At 36.5% G+C, this 22,232-nt stretch overlaps 3 protein-coding genes across 6 annotated transcripts; 2 read left to right on the top strand and 1 right to left on the bottom strand.

Annotated features, from left to right (window-relative positions):
- Positions 1–359: 359 nt before the first annotated feature.
- LOC113286584 (non-classical arabinogalactan protein 31-like) lies at positions 360–833 on the top strand. Its single transcript, XM_026535161.1, has one exon. The coding sequence runs from the start codon at positions 360–362 to the stop codon at positions 831–833; it is 474 nt and encodes a 157-aa protein (XP_026390946.1).
- A 6,919-nt stretch (positions 834–7,752) lies between these two features.
- Positions 7,753–9,222, top strand: LOC113286583 (UPF0481 protein At3g47200-like). Its single transcript, XM_026535160.1, has one exon. The coding sequence runs from the start codon at positions 7,753–7,755 to the stop codon at positions 9,220–9,222; it is 1,470 nt and encodes a 489-aa protein (XP_026390945.1).
- Positions 9,223–14,292: 5,070 nt separating this feature from the next.
- Positions 14,293–20,338, bottom strand: LOC113286667 (probable myosin-binding protein 6). Of its 4 annotated transcripts, XR_003329395.1 has the most exons (3): positions 19,112–20,338; positions 16,497–17,023; positions 16,131–16,233 (listed from the first exon to the last, which is right to left on the bottom strand). XR_003329395.1 is itself a non-coding variant. In XM_026535240.1 (2 exons), exons 1-2 carry the CDS (start codon positions 19,984–19,986, stop codon positions 16,103–16,105), a joined length of 933 nt encoding a protein of 310 aa, XP_026391025.1. In that variant the 5' UTR covers positions 19,987–20,338; the 3' UTR covers positions 14,293–16,102. The 4 variants fall into 4 exon arrangements, 3 of the variants coding, with proteins under 3 accessions (XP_026391025.1, XP_026391026.1, XP_026391027.1); XM_026535240.1 differs by lacking the exon at positions 16,497–17,023 and having other exon boundaries at positions 14,293–16,160; XM_026535241.1 differs by lacking the exon at positions 16,497–17,023 and having other exon boundaries at positions 16,096–16,233.
- Positions 20,339–22,232: the final 1,894 nt, after the last annotated feature.

The following is a 22,232-nucleotide window of genomic DNA, read 5'->3' as shown; positions in this document are numbered from 1 at the left end:
ACAATATAGATAATTTTTTATTTTTAAGACATCCCTTAACCTCCTTCAATGGATGGGAATAAAAAGATGGCCCTTAATTCCTTTTGAGTGGCCCCTAAAAACGCTAGGAAAAATATAACATTCCCCTTCGATTATTCTCACCCACATTAATCGGCCTCTTATCTAATGTAGGTGTGGAGGATAGACACCAGAACTTCTTGATATGGTCGAGTCAGTGTGGGGATCCAAACTTTGAACACTCAAAGGAGTAAAAGTTTTTGGTCGAATGGAAATTGTACTGACTAGATGAGAAGGTAAACTTCCACCAGTCTATATAAAGGAGTAGAGAAGTATGTTTAAGTTCATACCAAAACTTAGAAATGGGGAAAAAAGAAGGGAAGAGAGCCTCAAATTCAATGGCTTTCTTATTTACTACCGGTGCTCTTCTGCTGGTAGTACTAGTCTCTTTGAGTTTTCCATCTCCAGCTGATGCATTCGGGAGAGTCCCTAATTTTAAGCTCAAATCTCCTTCACCACCACCAAAGAAGCCAATTTACATGCCTCCGACACCAACAAAGAGGCCAATCTATGTGCCTTCAACACCACCTAAGAAATCTCCACCACTAGTACCAAAGAAGCCACCTCATTATGTGCCTTCAAAACCACCGAAGAAGCCAGTGAAGCCTATGAAGCCAAAATCCCCTCCACCACCATATCAACCAGACCTAACCACTGCCAAAATAGGAATTCCAAACATCCGGCCAAAACCAAACATTCCAGCATACCCAAAAGCACCTGTCCACTTACATATTGGACACCCACCACCATCTCGTTATATTAATTTGAGTCAATAATGGCCGAGAGACTTGGCATATATACTTGGCGGACTTCATTGATGATTTCTTTTCATAGTTATTTTTATCAAGCTGTCAATCTCTTATCTTTATAACATGTAATGTACTATGCATCTTTCCATTTCGTCATCATCTAAACCAAACCTTGTCCGGAACCTAGTTAGTAATTCGGGATTCGGCAAACGTACGGAACGGCAAACGTACGAGTATTATACGGTTTTGTAAAATTCAGATTCGGTCCAAAATTCGGTCAATGGGACGTGATTCGTCAGTAATTCGGAACGGCATACGTACGTGTATGATTCGATTTATAAATGTGAGTTCGGCTCTGAAAATTCGGTATCTATATATAACAAATAATTTGTATTTATAAGGTCATAGACCAATTTTTATGCATATGTGTGAGTTATTTAAAGAAAAAATAAACTTAATATGATGATATTAATAATATATACAACATTAGTTATCCAAGAGGACGTCGTATGGTGGTTTAGATGCTTGGTTAGTGAGTTTGAGATCTCTCTCACCTTCACCTTCAAATCTCTTCAGTCGTTTTTGTTTCATAAAAATCACAACACGTCTAATATTCGGTCGTGTATGCTCGGGAGGCAGTAAATCCCAAAAAATGGAGTCTTTGAAAAGTAAAAGCTAAAGAATTTATGGCGAATTAAACGGACGTATCATTCGGGATACGTAAAATTCGTGAACGGTTCGCGAATAATTCGGAAATGCCACATAATACGCGACTTGGGTTCGGAGTTGCAAACGTACGCGAATAAGACGGTAAAATTCGTGATACGGAAAAATTCGCGAATGATTCGCGAATCATTCGCCAACTTACTAACTAGGGTCCGGAATGGAAGATGATATATTTGAATAATGAAAATTTTCTATTTTAAATACATCTATCACTGCCAGTTATACGAGCAAATACGGCTCTCAACACACATTCCGGACAAAATCCTGGTCAAGACAACATCAAACTTCATAAAATATCAAGATTCATAAATAGACGCATCAATAAAAACGGAAGTGAGCTTCTCCATACTACTACTAACACAAGTTTCAATTGTAAATCCCTCTCAACCAACCTGATGGTTCATAGGTATGAGATAAAACATAGAGTGACTAACAACACGTTTGTTTTTTCCTCTGTATAGGTAGAGAATTTTACATAGAGGTTTACCTCTATATCTATATAAATATAACTATATAATGTCTCTTAAAATCATGTTTGTTTGACCACTATCTAACAACTCTATATTGTGTAGCCAATTTTATATATTTCTCATTTTCCCCTTATAAAATTCAAAATATCCATGAATATCCATTACAACCAAACATGTTCAAAAATTCCAAAAAGAAAAAAATGTATTCGAAAATACAGCCGAAGATGTTCAATTTTTGTGAAACGGAGCGAAGATATAACTTTTTCTGAAACGGGGTAAAAATATCACTTTTTCTGAAACGACGGGAAAAAAATATAACATTTTCTGAAACGGAGCAAAAATATCACTTTTTCTGAAACGGGGCACAAATTTTACTTTTTCTGAAATAGGGCAAAAATATCACTTTTTCTGAAACGGATCAAAAATATCACTTTATCTGAAACAGGGGAAAATTTAGATTTTTAATTAAGGAATTATTTTGAACATTATAAGTTTGTTCGAGGGTATATTAGTCATTTGAAGGTTTAATAGAAGTAGGGGCTCAAAAATAGCACCTCATTAGTGCTATTTGATTTCCTCCATATAGATAGAGATTTGCCTCTATCTACGTAGAGGTAATGGAAAAAACAAACATCAATATAAATGGGACCCACACTACATAGAGGAAAAAACAAACATGGTGTAAGTTAAACCGAAAAGATAAACCAGAAGAACATTCAAACGCAAAGTAATATCATCAAACATCAGCAAGTGATCCTATATAAGCATTTTGTGAATGGTGAACATGTGGGCAAAATATTACACAAGAATAAGACCAATCGCACGAGATAAAAAAGAGTGCGAATGAACCGTTACGCGATGAAGATAATACCAACACCAACTTCATTAGGACAGCCTGAAGACCAAGTGATAGTGCGACAATTAGAGATAGCCTGATAAGTAAGACAAACGGAGTCAGAACATAGTAGGACAACATGTGAGTCTTGGTTGTCTTCCAGAGTGACAACCATCTATATAAGGAGCTAGAAGACATTGTAATAGGGGGACCAATTTTAGGAGAGAAACCAAATGAGAAAGAAATCAGTGAAGAGATAATCCACCAAAATATCTCCTACTCCTTCATCTTTCATCCACCTCCACCATTTAGATCTATAATTCAAAATCATAACCCTTTAATGAATTTTCATGTAACATCAATGTAGTTTCATACTCATAATAAAGAATCATAGATCACATTGATCGAACCATGTAAATTTTTTTGTGTCTCTTTACTTTTCTAGCATTTTATTTTAACTCTTTATCTTCAATTTTAAGGTGAATCATGTCTAAGTTTATGGATTATCATATGGGTTTAGTTGTGGAAAAACCAGTAACTACATTTTAACGCTAGAAATAAGGACGAGTAAAAGATTTATCCTCCCGTATGCTTGTTGATTCAAGAGAAGTTTGGTAAAGTTTAGTGGAAAACATCCACAAGTCTCACCGAAATTTAAGTTTTAGGGGGAAAATAAAAATTTCAAAGAACTTGTATGTTCGGAAGACAAAAGATTCACATCAACAAAAAGAAAGCTTACATCAGAATAATAAAGAGGAAGATACGAGCAACAGTTCAGCGTATTACTTTCTGTCGTAAACAAATGCCAGCACAGTTGGTCGGAGGCTCACAATGCGAATCCTAGGACATGGGTTCAAGCCCCTTGACGGTGCTAGCACAGTTGGTCGGAGGGCGAAGACTACTAGTTTAGAGTCGTACTATCGAATCTACCCTCCCTCATATTTTTCTTCTCATTATCAAGGACGAATATAGAATAGGGATAAAGACTTTATTCTTTGTTTTCGCATAACAAAGCTGGAACAGTTGGTTTAGGGTTCAGAATGTGAAGCAGATGTTAGGCGATCGAGTTCGTGTTCCGGTTCGTCCAGGCCCATTACAGCCTCAACTTAATAGAGTCACAACTTTATGCAAAATACTTCTCGCACGTCATCAACAACAAATATCTCTTGCACTACATCGGCGGATTCTATTAAAACTAAGTACCACCAAATCAAAAGCTTTTTATTTATTAGCCTATATTAAAAAGATAAATCTACGGCTGTAGTTCTCCTGACCACACCCATAAATCTATGGTTGTAATTTCTCCCATAAAACTAATATTTAATGACCCATTAATAGAAATCTAATCTAATAAATATAGTAGATGATTAATATAATAAATATTTAAGTAATTAGTGTTTCACATTAATTGCTGATAACACATGATTTATTAATTGATCATAATAATGTTTGTTCACTAATTGATCATAATAAATAATCTATTAATTTTTTTCATTATAAATTTTTTCTTAATTAAATTAATAAATTTGTATTTCTCTTAATAAATAATTTTGATAAAAATAGAAACAATATATCAATAGATATTAGTTGCAATAGTAGGTTGTGGAAGCGGTGGCGGAGGTCGAATGAAACACTAATCTAATAATATCAGTAGATATTAGCTACGACACGGGTTTAGTCCTATAAACACATAAATAACCATTAATCTAAAGAACAATAAGTGACCTGGATCTTCCGGTAACTCATATAATGGAACAGTTTATGTTTTGTTTATGCAATCCCATTAAACAAAATCAGTACTAAGTTCAGAGTTGAGGGATAAACATAAGGGTTTGTGGATATAGAACAAGAAGGAAGAAGAGAAGGAGGGAATTACACGCACCTGGTTAATCTAGTTCTGTGTAAGGTATTTTGGAATACCCCAGCATGATATTTAATTTTGTAAAATTTGACTTTCGAATTTGGGAAGGGTCATTAATAGTCGTGGCCGACGAAGCTGGTGATTTTCCATACTTGGGAAGGGTTTTCTCATAGTCACATCTTCTTTTTAGATTATCGTTGTGCGTATATTCTCATCATAACTTATATTCTCATCATATTTAGAAAAAAAAAACAATCCAGATAATGAAAGTTCGTTGTTATGATGCAGCATATATTGTTTCTGCATGAAATATGAACCAGTGATGAGAGAATACCAATGTTTGGATACAGATTTCGGAACAAGAAGACAGTTCACGTGTAAACACAAGAGAATCTGAATCAAAAGATCACTATCATTGAGTAAGAAAGATGTTGGTGATGATAATGAGTTGTGATCCGTACCTGAAATCCTCATCGTATGCATGTTCAAAGAAGAAGATATTTAATCGTAAGGGTTTTAAGGATTAGAAAGGGCGCACCCATTTTTTAGGAAAAAATTATTCTCGGACCCAAAATTATTAAAATTAAATTTTATTGTGAATTTTTATATGTTCATCGTACTCTTCTTCTTTCTTCTTCTCTCTTTCTCCTCCATCTCCGGATCCGATCTACAAAAATACCTCAACTGACAGAACTCACAAAACAAATTTAAGGCTTCGTATCAGAGCCAAGAAAAACAATCAGATTTTGGATACCAGGTTGTGCAACTGGAGTTGCTAGGTACGGAAGTGGAGTGGCTGGTTTAGGACGTTCGTCCGCACTTTCCTTAGTTTTTCAATTTTCAGTTGCGTTCCGATTCTCTCGTATATTTGCTCTTTATCTAGTAACAAGATGATGATGAAATATACACCGGCGCCATTTATTTTGGCGGTGGTCCTTACCGAAATTACTTCGATGATGATGCTCATCCAACTTCCACCGATGAATATCCAACTTCCAGTCCTAAAGAAATGATTTATTCTGGTTCAGCTTACGCCCGACTCTTGATTAATCCGAAAAGTAGAGAAGACCACGATCAGTATGGTCGGTGATTATGCTAACGTACGTATAGATATGTCAAAGAGGTACCTATAAACAAAGGTTGTTGTTTATTAACAAAATAACTGGAGTTGGAGGAACAAAAATCAGCATTGCGACTCCTTACACTACACTGCAAACATCAGTTTACGAGACTATCACTGAAGCTTATATCAACAAGGCTAAAGCCTTGAATATTTCTATTGTTGATCCGATTGCACCTTTCACTGCTTGTTTTAGAGTCGAAGACGTAGAAAAGTTGTCGTAAACCTCTTTCGTCTTGAGCAGTAAAGAATTTTGCAATCAAAATTGGGTGATTGCGTATTTCCATGCATTTAAATATTTTTCCAAAGAACGAGATTACGTCAGCAATGATGTGCAGTGTTTGGCATTTTTTGATGGGGATTTAAATGCTATGGCTTCCATTGTTATTAGTGTGCACCAGTTAAAAGAAAAGCTCGAAGTCTTTGATATCCCAAGATCACATGTGGCCATGAATGATTAATGTGTCTCGTTTGGAATTTGTTGATGGAGGTTTAAAGCCTATATATGACTTTCCATTGTTATTGGTGTCATAGAGTTTCATATCCCAAGATCACAATTGGCGATATAAGCTTGCAGGTGGTTTGCAACGGGTGTTTTTGTTGGTTTGCAATGGGTGTGTGCGTAATGGGTGTTTGCAGGTGGAGTAGTGGATGCAGAACCTGTTATGCAGTTATAAAAATGGATGCATAACCTGTTATGCAGCTTGAAAAGTTGTCATGCACTTATAATAACCTGTTATGCAGTCTAGAATAATGTTCGCATAACATGTTATGCAGCTACTTTTTTCTTAGTATTGAAACCAACAAAAAATAAGGCTGCATAACTTGTCATGCACTTATAATAATATCTACATAACATGTTATGCAGTCGTGAAAATGGATGCATAACCTGTTAGGCATCCGAAAATATGACTGCATAATGTATTATGCATCGAGAAAATCGTTGCACAATCTTCTATGCGTTGAGAAAATAGATGCATAACCTGATATGCATCCGTAAATATGGTAGCTGCATAATAGTTATTTATCAAGTTTCGAAAAATTTTGCCTAAAATAATGATCATTTCCGATTTTTTCGTGAAAAATAAAAATTTGATATTCTTGTTTGTACTTGTTGCGTAACTCTCTTAAAAATATTTCCAACGATATAAAATTTGTAAAATTCCAAGGCGCGGATTTTTATATATGTTATATATCCAAGTTGTGTTGCCAACTATACCCTAAATGTATAACCGTCATGCAGATGCATAATCCGACATGCAAACATTTTCAATAATTTCATATAATTATAAGTGTCGTGGAAATAATTATGGGTGTCACTATACCTAAAATTAATTGTAGAACTGACAATAAGAGTATTATTTTTTTTTGGATCTGCGCCTAAATTTTCCTAGTTGGAAGCAGGGTCACCGGCAGACCGTTCCGATATAAGGTCCACTCCGTTAATGGAGGCTGGATAAGATGTCCCAATTGACAAGCCCATCATCTTCAAAGTGACCTGACTTGACCGACGGATGTGACTCTCCGTTAATGGAAGCACGATCCAACCATTTCTCTAAAAGAAATTCACCATTCCTTTTCGAGGGATATCTTTTCGCTTTTTTTGGATTTTTAATTAAGAATTATATACGCGGCCATGGATTTAGTTCATTCAGTTGAAATACTGTTCTGTCCATAATTCCACATTAGAGAGCTAACTGTAGTTCTTCACTTCCTAGACTAGCTAAGATATCCACAAAATCACTTTCTTTATAAAAATATACTCCATAGATGATAAAATCATAACTTGTATGTCTTCCTACCATTACCAATTAGTACTGATAAGGATGTTTCAAATTAAAGTTTTGCACATCCATTCATGATCTGATCAAATTGGTATATAAGATTCATACTGTTTCTGATTAGTTTCGTATACCGTGGTTGTGTAGTTACCAATGGCAGGTAAAGACGTCTCGTTGGTAGTTGACGACTTGATAGCCAAACTTCCGAAGGTTGCAGTACCTACACGTTCAAAAGTATGCATCTACAAAGTGCATGAGAAGTTGCATGCAGTAAGCAGTCCTAGTATGTATGTACCAGCCGTTGTATCAATTGGACCGATCCACTATGGAGATGAAAAGCTAAAAGGAACAGAAGAAGTAAAGTTATATTATATGAGCGACGTTTTAACTCAAAGGGGAAAGAAAGATATAAACTCGGCAACAGCGTCATTGCTAAAGTGTTTTGAGTCCACCAAGAAGCTTGAAAAAGAAATTAGAGAGTGCTACGCGGAACCTATCCTTCTCGAGAGCAAGGAATTCATAGAGATCATGGTGGTTGATGGTTTATTCATCGTTGGGTTATTCCAGAATTATAGAGTTGAACCATTAAGGGATGATGATCCTTTAGCTCATAATCCATGGAAATCTCATAATGTTATTTGGGATTTGCTACTCATTGAAAACCAAATTCCAATGTTTGTTCTAGAAAGCCTATACAAATTAACAGCATCCGATGAAGAACAATCGCTTAAAAGCATTGGTTTTCTTTCTTATGGTTTCTTCAAAAATTATATTCATTTCCCAAGAGATAAAACTGTTCTCCGTAAAATGAAAGAAACAGATCTGCATGAAGGCGTCCACTATAAGCATTTACTGGATCACTTAGCTAAGACACTTCATCCTCTTACCGATAACGAAGATAGTGTGGTCTGTCCACCACTGCGGCGGCTGATACATGCTTTACGAGTAACTACCAAGTTCATAACAGATCTATTCTTACCTAAACCAAACACGATTCATACATCAAGATTGTACATGCCTAGCGCGACACAGTTGAATATAGCAGGAATCAAGATTGTCAAGGGTTCCAAAGAAGCTAGTTTCCTCGATATCAGCTTCAAAGATGGAGTTATGACAATACCACCTGTTGTAATTTCTGGCCACACAGAACTTCTGCTTAGAAATCTCATTGCGCCAGAGCAATTTTCCGACCGGTATACTATTTACGTGACTTCTTATGCTTTATTCATGGATAGGCTCATAGTCACTGCAAAAGACGTTGAGTTCCTAACCAATCGGGGTATCATTACAAATCAGTATGGTCGCCTTCAAGAAATTGCTGATCTCTTTAGTAGGCTGCATAGAGAGGTGGTTTCAGGAGCACCATTCTATTATCTTGGAACCTTTGATAGAGTTAACGAATATTATAACGACAGTTGGAACTTTTATAAAGCGGCTATTAAACAGAAATACTTCATTGAACCATGGGTCACTAAAGACTTGAGTTTCAGTGAACAAAAATCATATAGATATCCACCAAGGAGGAAGATTCCACCAACTCATCGAGAGACTTATGATCATTTGGAGGAGTTATTTAATAATTATGATCATCTGGATGAGTTATTTGATGATTTCATTTCATAATGAAATTCAATATACATGAACGAGAACTGAAGTTATCAAGTTTCATCTATTAAGTTATGTAATATACTGATATTCATGTTTCCTCTGGATCATAGTATTTTTATTAGTATTATTTTTATCTCTTTTTGTTCATTATAGAATTTGATGCTAGCAAGTTTCTAACTCATGACACCAGTGTCGTCAAGCTGTCTAATAAATTATGGGTATCGAGACGGATCATCGATTAAGCAAAATCAATCAAATATGAATAAACAAGACAAGAGAATTAAAGTGGTTCGGCACTAACGCCTACGTCCACTGATAGAACCCCGTAGGGTGAAATATATTGATCTCCAGACTTGATGGTACTAGGATGATTTTACATTTACATGAGAACTCTTATTTATAGAGTTAACTAAACCTAGAAATAACATAATATCTCAATATTTTGTTTGACTAGGTAATAATATCTTGATAATTGATTGCATAATTATCTTAATAATCTCCGTCTTTATTGTCTTTAATATTTTACGAGAACTGCACGGTCACTTCATATGTACGCCTGTCTTCATGGTTACCTCGATATCTTGTATACGAAGGATATATTCTAACACCCCCTCTCAAGTTGAGTACGGAATTTTTTTGAAGTGTTCAACTTGAAACTTCTCTTGAAAACGGTCTTGCAACTTGAACTTTGATTATCGACCACGGACACTTGGTCTTCGGTTGCATCGGCACATTGAACAAAAATGAAGCAGCAAAATGATCTCCAAGGTACACCGCACGCCATATGGAAATGGTGCGTTCAGAATTGGCTTGATTGCCAATAGGCTTGGTTTGCTAAAAACCAATCATACCAGAAATTTCATGTTGGTATATACTGAGAATCAGCTATGGACATAGAAATAAGTTTCCAAAATGAGATTGAAAATTTTCAGAAAATAAAAAAAAAATATTTGATGTAAAACAGATTACCAAAATAACTGGATATTCTCGAAAATAGGAAATATATCGGAATAAAATTCTCAGAAAACAGAAAAGGAGAATTTAAAATTTGCTATGATAATGGATATAACCTCATCAAAACAATACATGGTTATACATGGCTAAAACTTGTTAAGAAACAAGGGCTGTGATGCAATTATACAATATTGCAAAGGAGATAATATCATTGGAACGTGATTTCCCAATTGAATGTTACCAACGATGAATTAGTAGTTAAACTAATACAGATACATAGTTTGAATGGTAACTTTGAGTAATGAATGGGTCTATGTTCGATACCCATGTATAGTCATAAATTATGAGAAGAAAACTCATGAAGTTGAGAGAGAGCAAGAAGTACTATTATCTTTGTTCACTGATAAGAATTATGAGCCAACAGTGAGCATAAAACCTTGACTCTACAATCTTTAACCCATATACAGGAAAAAAAATTGATGTAAAATAGAGTATCAAAAAGGCAGGAAAATTTATAGATTTGACAAAATAACCACTGCAATGGATATGGATGTGAACCATAGGTAATCTATGGTGGAAAACCATGAATAGAAGAAAAGCAATTGCTACTGCGAGTTTGCAATAAAGAAAAAACACCAAAAATGATATTGACGAGTATTACAATTCGAAACCCACACAAATAGAGAGAATATTATTGTGACAAAATGACGTTAAATAATCTGAGGAGAGAATATATTTTCTGTAAATATTCGGAAAGAAACATGATTATCCAGGATAAAGATGGAAAATATGGAAAACATTTCCAGAAAATATTAATTACCAGAATTTGGTAAGAATAGATATTTTGTTTAACAGTAAAATGATGAATTAAATTTTTTGAGGAATATTAGATCATAAAATTTAAGCAAGGTATGGATAATAATATCTTGGATAAAGATCTATATAAAATGAATATTTGATCATCAAAGAGAGTGTCCTGTGTGAAAACTGATTCTAAAAGATTTTGAGGAAGACCCATAAAAATGGATTCTAACTCTTTGATATGAACAATATGAAGAGTTATGTTATTTGATGATAACTCTGATGGAAAACTTAATCACCCATTGAGTAAAAACAGACGACCATTAAAATTTTAGTCCAAACAAAATCGATGAAATATGATAACCCAATAAACAGAAAGCGGAAGCAATTGAGCGGATCTCTCCGCTCTGGTACCCTAATAAATTATGGGTATCAAGACGGATCATCGATTAAGCAAAATCAATCAAATATGAATAAACAAGACAAGAGAATTAAAGTGGTTCAGCACTAACGCCTACGTCCATTGATAGAACCGCGTAGGGTGAAATATATTGATCTCCAGACTTGATGGTACTAGGATGATTTTACATTTACATGAGAACTCTTATTTATAGAGTTAACTAAACCTAGAAATAACATAATATCTCAATATTTTGTTTGACTAGGTAATAATATCTTGATAATTGATTGCATAATTATCTTAATAATCTCCGTCTTTATTGTCTTTAATATTTTACGAGAACTGCACGGTCACTTCATCCGTACGCCTGTCTTCATGGTTACCTCGATATCTTGTATACGAAGGATATATTCTAACACTGTCACATTACCAATGCAGTACGGTGAAACCGGTGCCTTTGGGTCATATTAAAACCAAATCTAGACCCTAATTATGAAATTTTCTTGTTTTAATAGCACCTAAAATGCAATGGAAGTGGGCGCGCTTGTTTTCTTTCACCGGGGAGATTTTTCTAATTTTTTTCGGGAGATATATGATTTCCGATTGGTAATTAAGGACGATTCTTCTATATATATATATTTCAATAACCTAAACACCCGACCACATTTCTTACATCACGTTGAGAGTTACGTTTACCTCCCTTCTTATTGGCCGGTGAACAAAATCCTCCTTCTAGATTGGCCGAAATACAAGTTAGCCCCTTACATTTTGTGGCCGTCAATTCTAGATCGAACTGATTCAGTCTAATGGTCCAGATTGAGCGGTAGGATTCACCCTGTTTTTTTTGGGTGTCGACGAAATCCTTAATTCCGATTGGTCGGTATTTTTAACAAAATTGTCACACCATGTTTACATTATTTCAATAAAATCCGGGCCATAAGATGTTGGGTGAATGAATAAATTTTTTTCGAGAGATCTTATTGATTATCATAAAAAAAAGAGATTACCGTTCGAAAATCTGATTGATTTCCGTGTTTTGATTTTTAATGCCATACCTTAATTAAAAAACGAAAATAAATAACAAAAAAGGACGAAAATAAAACAGATTTGTGGAAAATGTTGGAGGATCTGATTTATTTCCGTATTTTGTTTGTTTATGCCAAATCCTAATTAAAAAAACAGAAATAAATAACAAAAAAGGGCAAAAATCCTTGGTCTAATGGGTCTCCATATTTAAGCTAAATTGTATTTTTGTTAACTAATTAGGTATTTGTACCTGCAAAATATTTGTTTGTCTTTTTTTTTTCTCTACCTATAGATTACTCGAAATGTAGTAGTTGATTGGCCGACAATTTATGCCTAATTTAGTGAAATTTCTTAGAAACCAAGATATAGAGATGTATATAAATGGTGCAGGATATCTGGTTTGCACGTTCGTTCAACTGCAGCCGCGTAGAGGGTACCTGACTACAGTCGCGTATAAGATGCCAAACTATCCAGATCGCACTTTTAATGGTTGGAGAGGAGAATCAGAAGACAATGGAGAGCCGTACGCAAGGTTTGTTATTTAGCCAGATTACCAATATACATTGTTAATTGTTTTATTTATGTTTTTAAAGAACCATTCGCAGCATTGCGTTAACAATATAAGTAGAATTAAGAACTTAGATTTTAGAGATATTCATACTCTTAAATTATCTGCCTATTGCATGGTCTCGGTTTGTGATTAGGATTCTGAACTTAAATATTTATATTAATTCTTTCTATATGACGTCTTTCGGGTAATGGCGCAGTTAGATTATAAGAGGATATGGATGCATGGATTTTGTCCAATTCAGTGCTCAACTGATTTCATCTGGAGCCATATAGATTTTATCCATTTGTTGTGCAAATGCATCAACTGCAATATCTTAGGGTCGGGGATGGACAATAAATTGTAGAACAAACCCTGAAATGGTAAAAAAAACCTTGAAGCGCAGACCGTGAGAAATCCTTTAGGTAATCTGTTACTTATTACTCCCTGGCAAGTGGGAATGAAATTCCCATCACACCTGCGATAGTAGTTGATTCTGATTGGAATTGTCTGTTTTGGATTTTGATTAGCAAGGATTGTGAGAAACAAGTTTATTAGGGTAAGAATTCAAATTTTATAGTTTCAATTTTGATATCATCCATGGATGCTTCGAGATTAGTTTTGGTGCCGCTGGTTTTTATGAACTTACCTTTCTAGATAACCCGATCAGTGAAGAATGGGTGTGATATTGGGAGGAAACTTGAATTTATTTTTATGAATATCTGCTTCGATTTTGTTTCTTAGGAAGAAATGGACGTGAAGCAGAACAAAATTATGCGCAAACGGGTATTCATAGAAACGATTACAGATCATAACTTCCAGAAAAATCTACCGTGGAGGAAACAGTGGCAGTGGATATGGTGCACTTTCCGGTGGATATGTAGGTGGTGGAAGATATAGTGGGTGAGAACTGACCAGTGTCAGGGATTAGCTGCAGTATTTATCGAACTTCTCGGAGAGAAGCAACAGGGATGACTTCCTTCGCTCTCACGTTGTCAGGGATCATCCTAACCGAAGCAATGATCCCCACAACCAAGACCGAGGCATGGGAAAAAAAAACCTAACCTCCGATATGATACTCTCGAAGTTAGACGGCCTGGAGGAAAACAGAGAAATAATCCTCCAACGAATAGAAAATTATCATCGGAGGTTAGCCCGGGAATGTAACAAACGTGCTCACTAGAGGCAATTTTGCCCAGGTGACAAAGTGTCTGGCGTGAGATTCCGTCGTACCAGCGCGAATCGGCAATTTGCACCCACATGGGAAGGCCCACTAACATTCATAGCCAAGGCAGGCGATGGAACATACAGATTTCTCAAATCTAACGGCGAAGAACTTTAGCGCCCATGGAACATCTGATACCTAAAAGCACACAATACTTAACAAGTCTCATGGTTGAACAAACAAAATCTGAGAATAGGACACAACCCCTACTTTTAAAAGGTCATGAAACCTCACTCAAATGTACTAAGGGTTTACAAACCCTCTTTTGAGATTAATAAAATTACACCTTTTGTGTATTCCTCCATTTGCCTTGATTTTTTTTATTTTGTTTATTTGTTCATGGTAAAACAAAACAAAACAGCAAAATACGACTTCGAAACTAAATAAGCAAACCCAGGCAGCAGCAGGTGGAATGGTGGTGTGAAAACTGCATGGCCTGGTGATAAAAGATGGTGGCGGCAAAGTAAAACTCCTGCTGGACTGGTGCTGTTGAGGTTGCTGCGAATAAGTAGCTGGGGGAGAAAGATGGACTGCTGTGGTTGTATGCAAGTAAGATGGATGATGGTGGTCGTGAATGGCAGCTAACTTGAACTGGAGAACCTGAAGTTGACGTGGCAACTGATACTGTAATGGATGTATGCAGCTGGTGATGAAGGTTTATGCTGTAGCTCGACAAGATGCAGGCGGATATGCAAAACAGGGTGCAAACTGATGCTGTAGGATAATGCTGGTGGAGATGCAGGTGGATGGAGATGATTATGCAGATAGTGGTGGCTGTTCAACGAGCAAAAGCTCGCTGAAATTAGGGGTTGCGGCAGCTGTAGTGGGTATGAGATGATTCTCTTTTCTGTAGGTTTAGGTCCTTTTATAACTCTCAATTCGTTCTTCCAAACCCCTGCAATTTCGTAACCTAAAACTGACCCAACAATCCTTGTTCTATAAGCTTCGAATTTCCGCCATACACTGCTCCAAAAACCGACGGTAAAGACAGCACATGTTGGCTGTTCTCTCGGCTCAAAATCTATCAAAAAATTGAAATAAATTGGTACCAAATCTTCTTTTCCTCCTGGCTTCTAAATATGAGTCCTAGTCGTTGCCAAAAACTCTTATAAACAGCCAACAAGCTCACGGAAAACCAGCTACCTAGCTCCTTCGTTTAGTGACCTTCCGGCTGAAATACAACTCAAAGCCTAACGGCCTACTCTCCATAAACTCAACCACTACTGGTCTGCTTCAACTGAACATGACCTCTTCCCTGGAAACAAACACAAGACCCATGGCACTCCTTGGCAACAGCTGGTGTCGCAACTCATGGCAACTGAACTTGAATTTGGGAAGGACTTGTCATTCAAGCATTTTCTCAAACATCTTCTTTGCAATCTGCTGATGATACAGATTTGAGCTTACTTTGTTGATTCTTAAACCCATTTATCTCCGTCCCTGCACAATACAACCCATTCATTCAAAAACTCTAAAACAACATTAATCTTCACCATTTACTGCCCACTGTCAATGGCAACAGCTTGGGTTTCTTCATGCTGTTTTCTGGCCAAAATCTCTTATGTATCAGTCTTGTAATCGGATCCCTGTTCAAACCCATCTTTGAATTCTTATAGAACTCAATGAATGCCTTTAATCTTCTTCAATCACTCCAGAGATCAATGGAAGCATATCGGGTTCCTTCTGTGTATTCTCAGTTGAACTAAAACCCAAAACCATGTTGTCCTGAGTTCGAAATCTTCTCTACCTTGGTACTCAGCCATCGAGCCTAGTCTTGCCAGTGTTGGGACTCTTTGGCAGTGGCTCTGGTCGAGCCTGCATAAGCTGGAACGTGAACTATAAGAATGGCTTTACTAAACCCAAGGTTCAGCAGCTAGCTTTATAAGGGGGGAGGTGGCCCTTATCTGAGACATGTCTGTATTTAGCATAGTTTTCTGGTACTTCAGAAATTCCAGCTTCTTGTAATATAGCCTTGTATTCTTCCCTGATTTTGAATCCGTCTGATTCCAATATCGCCGAGCAATGAATTAAGCTCCGTTTTATTTATTTTTGCACCACATGACTCCAAAGTAACTATAAAATGCAAAAGAAATGTAATATACAAAAATACAAGAGAAATAGTAAAGAAAAGCATAAAAAACTAACACTCAAAAGATGTATTTTAGGCACTCATAAAGGACGCGTGTAAGGAGTTGTCTAATCAACTCGGACGGTCAAGTCTAAAAAGGAGGACCGCATTTAATGAAGGATCAGAAGAAGTGTGAGCGAGTCTACAACACCTCAGAGAACTCGTACGATCTATATTATAGCCCGAGGATGATGCAGCACGAGGTTACCTGAGATGAGCAGCACGATGGTGTACAGGGAGAGATAACTCGGAGAGGAACCCATCATACAATCACGAGGGATAGTATAGAAACTCGTTCGAAGTCCTCAGGAGGTAGACGAAAGACTCCATATGCTCGGCGAGGCCAGATCTTCACGAGTCACATTCTGTCTATAAATACCAGTCCATGTAGAAGGAGATGCACAACTTATGTAACATTTTAGATGGTCTTTCTACAGAGAATTCCTGAGAGAGATCTAGAAAGAGAACGAATAAGAAGTCTAAGTGACATTTGTGGTTCTTTCAAGGATAAGACCTTATGATCAATAAAGAAAACATCTTCTTTCCCGTGGACGTAGGACAATCGTGCCAAAATCGTTGGAGTTGGAAGGAAGATGTTTTCTGAAAAGATAACACTGCATGGGTTGTGTAGGTACCAATGGCAGGTAACGACATCACGTTAGTAGTTGACGACTTGATAGCCAAACTTCCGCAGTTAAAAGCACCTACGCGTCCTTGGGGATCACAAGTATGCATCTACAAAGTACATCAGAAGTTGCAGCAAGTGAGCAGTCCTAGTGTATACAAACCTGCTTGTATCAATCGGACCGATCCACTACGGAGATGAAAATCTAAAAGAAACACAAGACTGTAAGCTGTATTATATGAGCGAGGCTCTAACTCAAAGGGGAAAGAATGATATCAACTCCACAACAGCGTTACTGCAAAAGTGTGTGGAGTCTATTGAGAAGCTTGAAAAAAAAATCAGAGACTGTTACGCAGAACCTATACATCTCGAAAGCAAGGAATTTGTAGAAATGATGGTGATTGATGGCTTGTTCATCGTCGGGCTTTTCCAGCATTTCGGAGTTGAAACACCAGCACCAGACGAGGATCCTTTAGCTCATAACCCATGGGGCAGACAAAATCTTACATGGGATTTGCTACTCCTTGAAAACCAGATTCCTATGTTTGTTCTCGAAAGCCTATATAAATTAACCGCATCGGAGGAACAGCAAAATGCTAAAACCATTGGTTATCTTTCCTACGGTTTCTTCAAAAATTATATCAATTTCCCAAGAGATAAAATTGTTCTCAACAACATGAAAAAAGCAGATAAGCATGAAGACACCCCTTATAAGCACAGACATTTCATCCTCTTACTGATAACAAAGATGCCGAGGCCCCTCCACCACTGCCGCTGCTGAGACGTGCTTTACGAGTACCTTTCAAAATCTTAGTCAAGATATTCTTACCTAAACCAAAGACGCTCCATACATCAAGATTGTACATGGCTAGTGCGACACAGTTGGACCTAGCAGGAATCAAAATCGTCAAGAGTTCTACAGAAGCTAGTTTCCTCGACATCAGCTTCAAGGATGGAATTCTGACAATTCCACCTGTTGGGATCAGTGCCCGCATCGATCCTCTGCTTAGAAACCTCATTGCAGATGAACAATTCTCCGATCGATTACTGAGTACGTGACTTCTTATGCTTTATTCATGGATAGGCTCATAGTCACCGAGACAGACGTTAAGTTCCTAAGCAATCAGGGTATTGTTACAAATAATCTTGGTCGCTTCCAAGAAGTCGCTGATATGTTTAGCAGGCTTCATAGGGAGATAGTTTTGGGAACACCATTCTATTATCTTGGAACCTTTGATAGAGTAAACAAACATTACAACAGCCGTTGGAACTTTTGGAAAGCGCATCTCAAACGGAAATATTTCAGTAGTCCATGGGTGACTATTGCAGTAATCTTTGGAGGCATATTACTACTTCTGTCATCCTTAAAGACTATTATCCAGACAATTCAATTCTACCTCCCTAAGGATAAACTATCAACTGAATTTAACCCAAACGTTCTCAAGTTGGGTTACTATTAGTATTAATATAGTAATAATACTATCGCAGCAAGTGTGTGGTGTGCCAATAAACTTGTAATATGGATATTACTTGTATTGTGTTGTGTTTATTTTAATAATGGTGGAGTTGTATTATTATTTCGTGCCTAACCTTATGCTTCAATTTACATGATGTGACTGTTCTTGCCTTGGAACTAACTAAACCATATAGAATAAGCCTTGATATACTCGCAAGAAGGCTTTGACAGTAACAACCTAGCTCTTAAACCATATGAGATGAATACCCAAGGGTAAACTACCAAGGTACTGAAAAAAGACAACCACTAAGCTTAATTTTTTCGCAACAACTGACCATTTTATTTTATTTTCTAATGCTAGTTTTCTATAAACATGTGAAGATTAAAACTCTGGCACTACAACTTATAAGCAATAACACACAACAAACAGCATAGCCCAAAACAATTACAAAAACTTCAGCGCTTCACATAACCAACATTTCAATTTCAGGCAAAAAAAAAATCAACAACATAGAAAAACGCATTCACTTAACGAACAAAAAGATAAGCTTCGATTGATATCATCATTTCATCCAGTGTCAATCCAAAATCAATGATTTTCATCTTTTTCACATATTTACATTTCTTTCAATTGAAACTCCAATATGTCTAAACAAGTTTTAACTCCGAGTTTCTAATCATGTGTTATATGCACGAACATGTATCCGAAACAGAAACAATCAAAGAGCACGAAACAACTTACATCATAGACGAAGAATCCGTGTCACGGGAACCAGTACTAGCTCCATCCTCTTCCACATTTGCGGAATTCAACAGCTCTTCTTCAAATTGTTCCAATTCATCCAATTTCAAACACTCTCTCAATTTCAGCTTACACAACTTCAATTGATTCTCCAAAACACTTCTTTCTGATTCATGTTTGAATATAACCCATTGTAGTGATTGAATGATTTCTTGATCATATTGTTGTTTCTGTTCAGCCAATCTTTTAGATTGATTCGCTTCGATTTGTATTGAACTCTTTTCAGATTGTAACCTCAGTATCATATCCATTGCTTCATTTGTTGCACATGTTGATGACATTCTCTCATTCTCTAGTTCTGTAATTGCTCTGTTCTTCTCTTCTTTTTCAATCTCAATTGCTTTCTTCAATTCCTCAATAGTACCCATCTCTTCATCCTCATCACCATCATTCTTTCCTTCTTCACTGATTTCAACAGATTTCTCATTGATTTCTTCACTGATTTCAGCAGATTTCTCAATGATTTTTTCAGATTTCTCAGAACTAGGGTTTCTAGAGAATTTACCAATCCCAACCAAACAAGATGAGATTTTTGAACAGAATAAACCAAAAACTCCAAACCATAACCAAAACCCATGATTCAAATCAATTGAAAATCCACCAAAAATTCTCATCAAACCCTTGTTACGGTAAGACCCAATTGTTAACAAAATCAAAAGAACCCAGAGGACAATATCACCTGTACAGAAAGTAAATGCCGCTCCAAACCCAGAATTTGTTGTATCTTCACTAAACCTGGAATTTCTGAAAAAAGAGGAATTATCCATCTGCTGCGTGTATCCATCAATGGCGCCCAGAGTCTGAACTTCAGCCATTTTTCTTCTTCTTCTTCTAGGGATTGATTATTTCTGTAATCAAACTCAAACTCAACCTTCTTCTGTTCTTCCGAATCAAAAATCCCTAAGAAAAGTAGTGGAAAAACAACTAAAATTGAAACTTTTTGAAATCAATACCCTGTTTTTTATCTTCTTCCACAGATGAAGAGATAAAGAGATTGGGTTTCTGATTGGATTGAAAATTAAAAGGTGTGTGGAATTTATGTCTGTGGAAGAAGATGAAGAAGAGGCACAAATTGAGGCTGCAATTGATTTACATTTCCAATGAGTGACTGAATTTTAATGATATTTTCATTAAAAATCCGAAACGTTTTTTTCAATTTCCTCTTCTCTGATTGTTCCCGTGTATATACAGAACTCAAGAATTTATATGCGCCGGCATTTATATACGAACACGTGGACTAGCTAGCGTCAAACATAAGCTTGAGGACAGATGTTCATATGTAATTGTAGTGAGATGTATGGATTTAGGTCTGAGTTATAGACCGTTGGATTATTAATTTTGATTCCGTTGATTGATGCAAATAAGGACGTTGGGTTTACCGTTTGAGAGTTTAGATAGCTGATTATTAGATTTGGAGTGATTAATTAAAGTAATTGTATAATTAGATCCAGGGATTATTTTGTTTGAGATGTGTACCAAAATGCCAAGTGCAGAGGATCGAGAGTGTTAAGCAAATTGTTTTAAAGTACACAGGATTTTTACTAATACCCAGAATATCTTCTCTAATAAATCACTTATAGTCTGCCACTTGCATAGTGCTGCACAACAGGCTTCAGGGGATATATGCATGCTGGTCTGGTCTCTATCTAATCCTCAAGTATGGGCGCACATGGTTTAATCATTCTTGGATGATTTCATCTTTTACTGACTCGGCATGAGTCACTTGTGTGATTGTTTGTCTTCTGACTTGAGTCAGATCTGATTTGCGATTTGAGTTAGGTCTAACCATGACTCGGAATATTTTGAGTCGGGAAATAAAATACCTTTGATTTATGAGATCAAGTCACTGAGTCACATATTTTTGAACCAGATCTGACTCACAAAACAAATATATTGTGGTCCCGACACTACATCCAAACTCCTTGAAGTGAATTTCAGCAATTACAGGGTTCGAAGCCCTACCTCCGCACTGAGAGGAAACATGCCAACCACCAGACCACTTGGTGATTGGTAGACGAGTTAGATAGAAAGAAAACAACCATGTTGTAAATCAACCGATTACAATCAACACAAAATTAGCAATAGACACAAGAGTTCGAGAAAACTTTTAAATCTAGTCACATATATGCTGGTCACATTTTGAAGAATCAAATTTGTTTGGGTTTTTTTAACTCAACGGCTGAATATACCTTATCTACGGGAAACATATTTCAAGTACGTGGCATATCCTTATATGTTGACACGTATTAAAAAAAATAGAAAATAAAGTCTAAAATAGTTTTATTACACAACTATTTAACTGATTTTTTTTTGTCATACTTTTTCTCAAAAAGTAAATCCTTTTTGGTTTATATACGTTTCAAAGTATGAGGCCCGAACACATCATATCCGGGACGGCTTAACTAACTGTAAACTCATTACGTCTGATCTAAAAAAGATAAATGCTATTCCACGACTTTGCGGCAAAAGCAGCTTCTTTACCGTTGGATGATCAAATCAACGGTTAGATTCACATTCAGAAAAGGATCCATCATTTTCAGAAAATGACTCACCATTTTTAGGATAGGACCCACCATTTTCCCTAAAGGGTTCAAGGCTGTTAGATCTGGATTTTAACATGATCTAACGGCAAAGAAACCGCTTGACCAGAATAGCTTCCCGCAAGATCGTGCGGGATAACATTGCTCTTTAAAAACTCCTAACAAGTACTAAAATTATCAGAAGGAAAAAAAAAGTGCTATTGAATCAAAACCGAATATGCGTAACAAAAAATATACTTTCAAGTCTGATGTATGGCTCGAATTAGGCGTCAACGATCTATCATGAGATGAGTCGGTTCCGAATTCAAAGACAAACCCAGTCAGACTTGAAGACAGCTCTAGTCATCCAGACAACAAAAAAGTGTATGTCATGGTACTACCACCACCATACGCGGTGCTAACTAATTGTCATAAAATGTTCAATATATTTCGCATCCTATGTACCATGCAGCGGCCTTGCGCCTTTAGAAAAGGCAAAAGAAAAAGTAGTAGCTTAAAGTTCCAAAGCACTGGAGTGGAAA

Source organism: Papaver somniferum, chromosome 6, assembly GCF_003573695.1.
Source record: "Papaver somniferum cultivar HN1 chromosome 6, ASM357369v1, whole genome shotgun sequence".
Taxonomy (NCBI): domain Eukaryota; kingdom Viridiplantae; phylum Streptophyta; class Magnoliopsida; order Ranunculales; family Papaveraceae; genus Papaver; species Papaver somniferum.
This window is presented reverse-complemented; position numbering and strand designations above follow the sequence as displayed.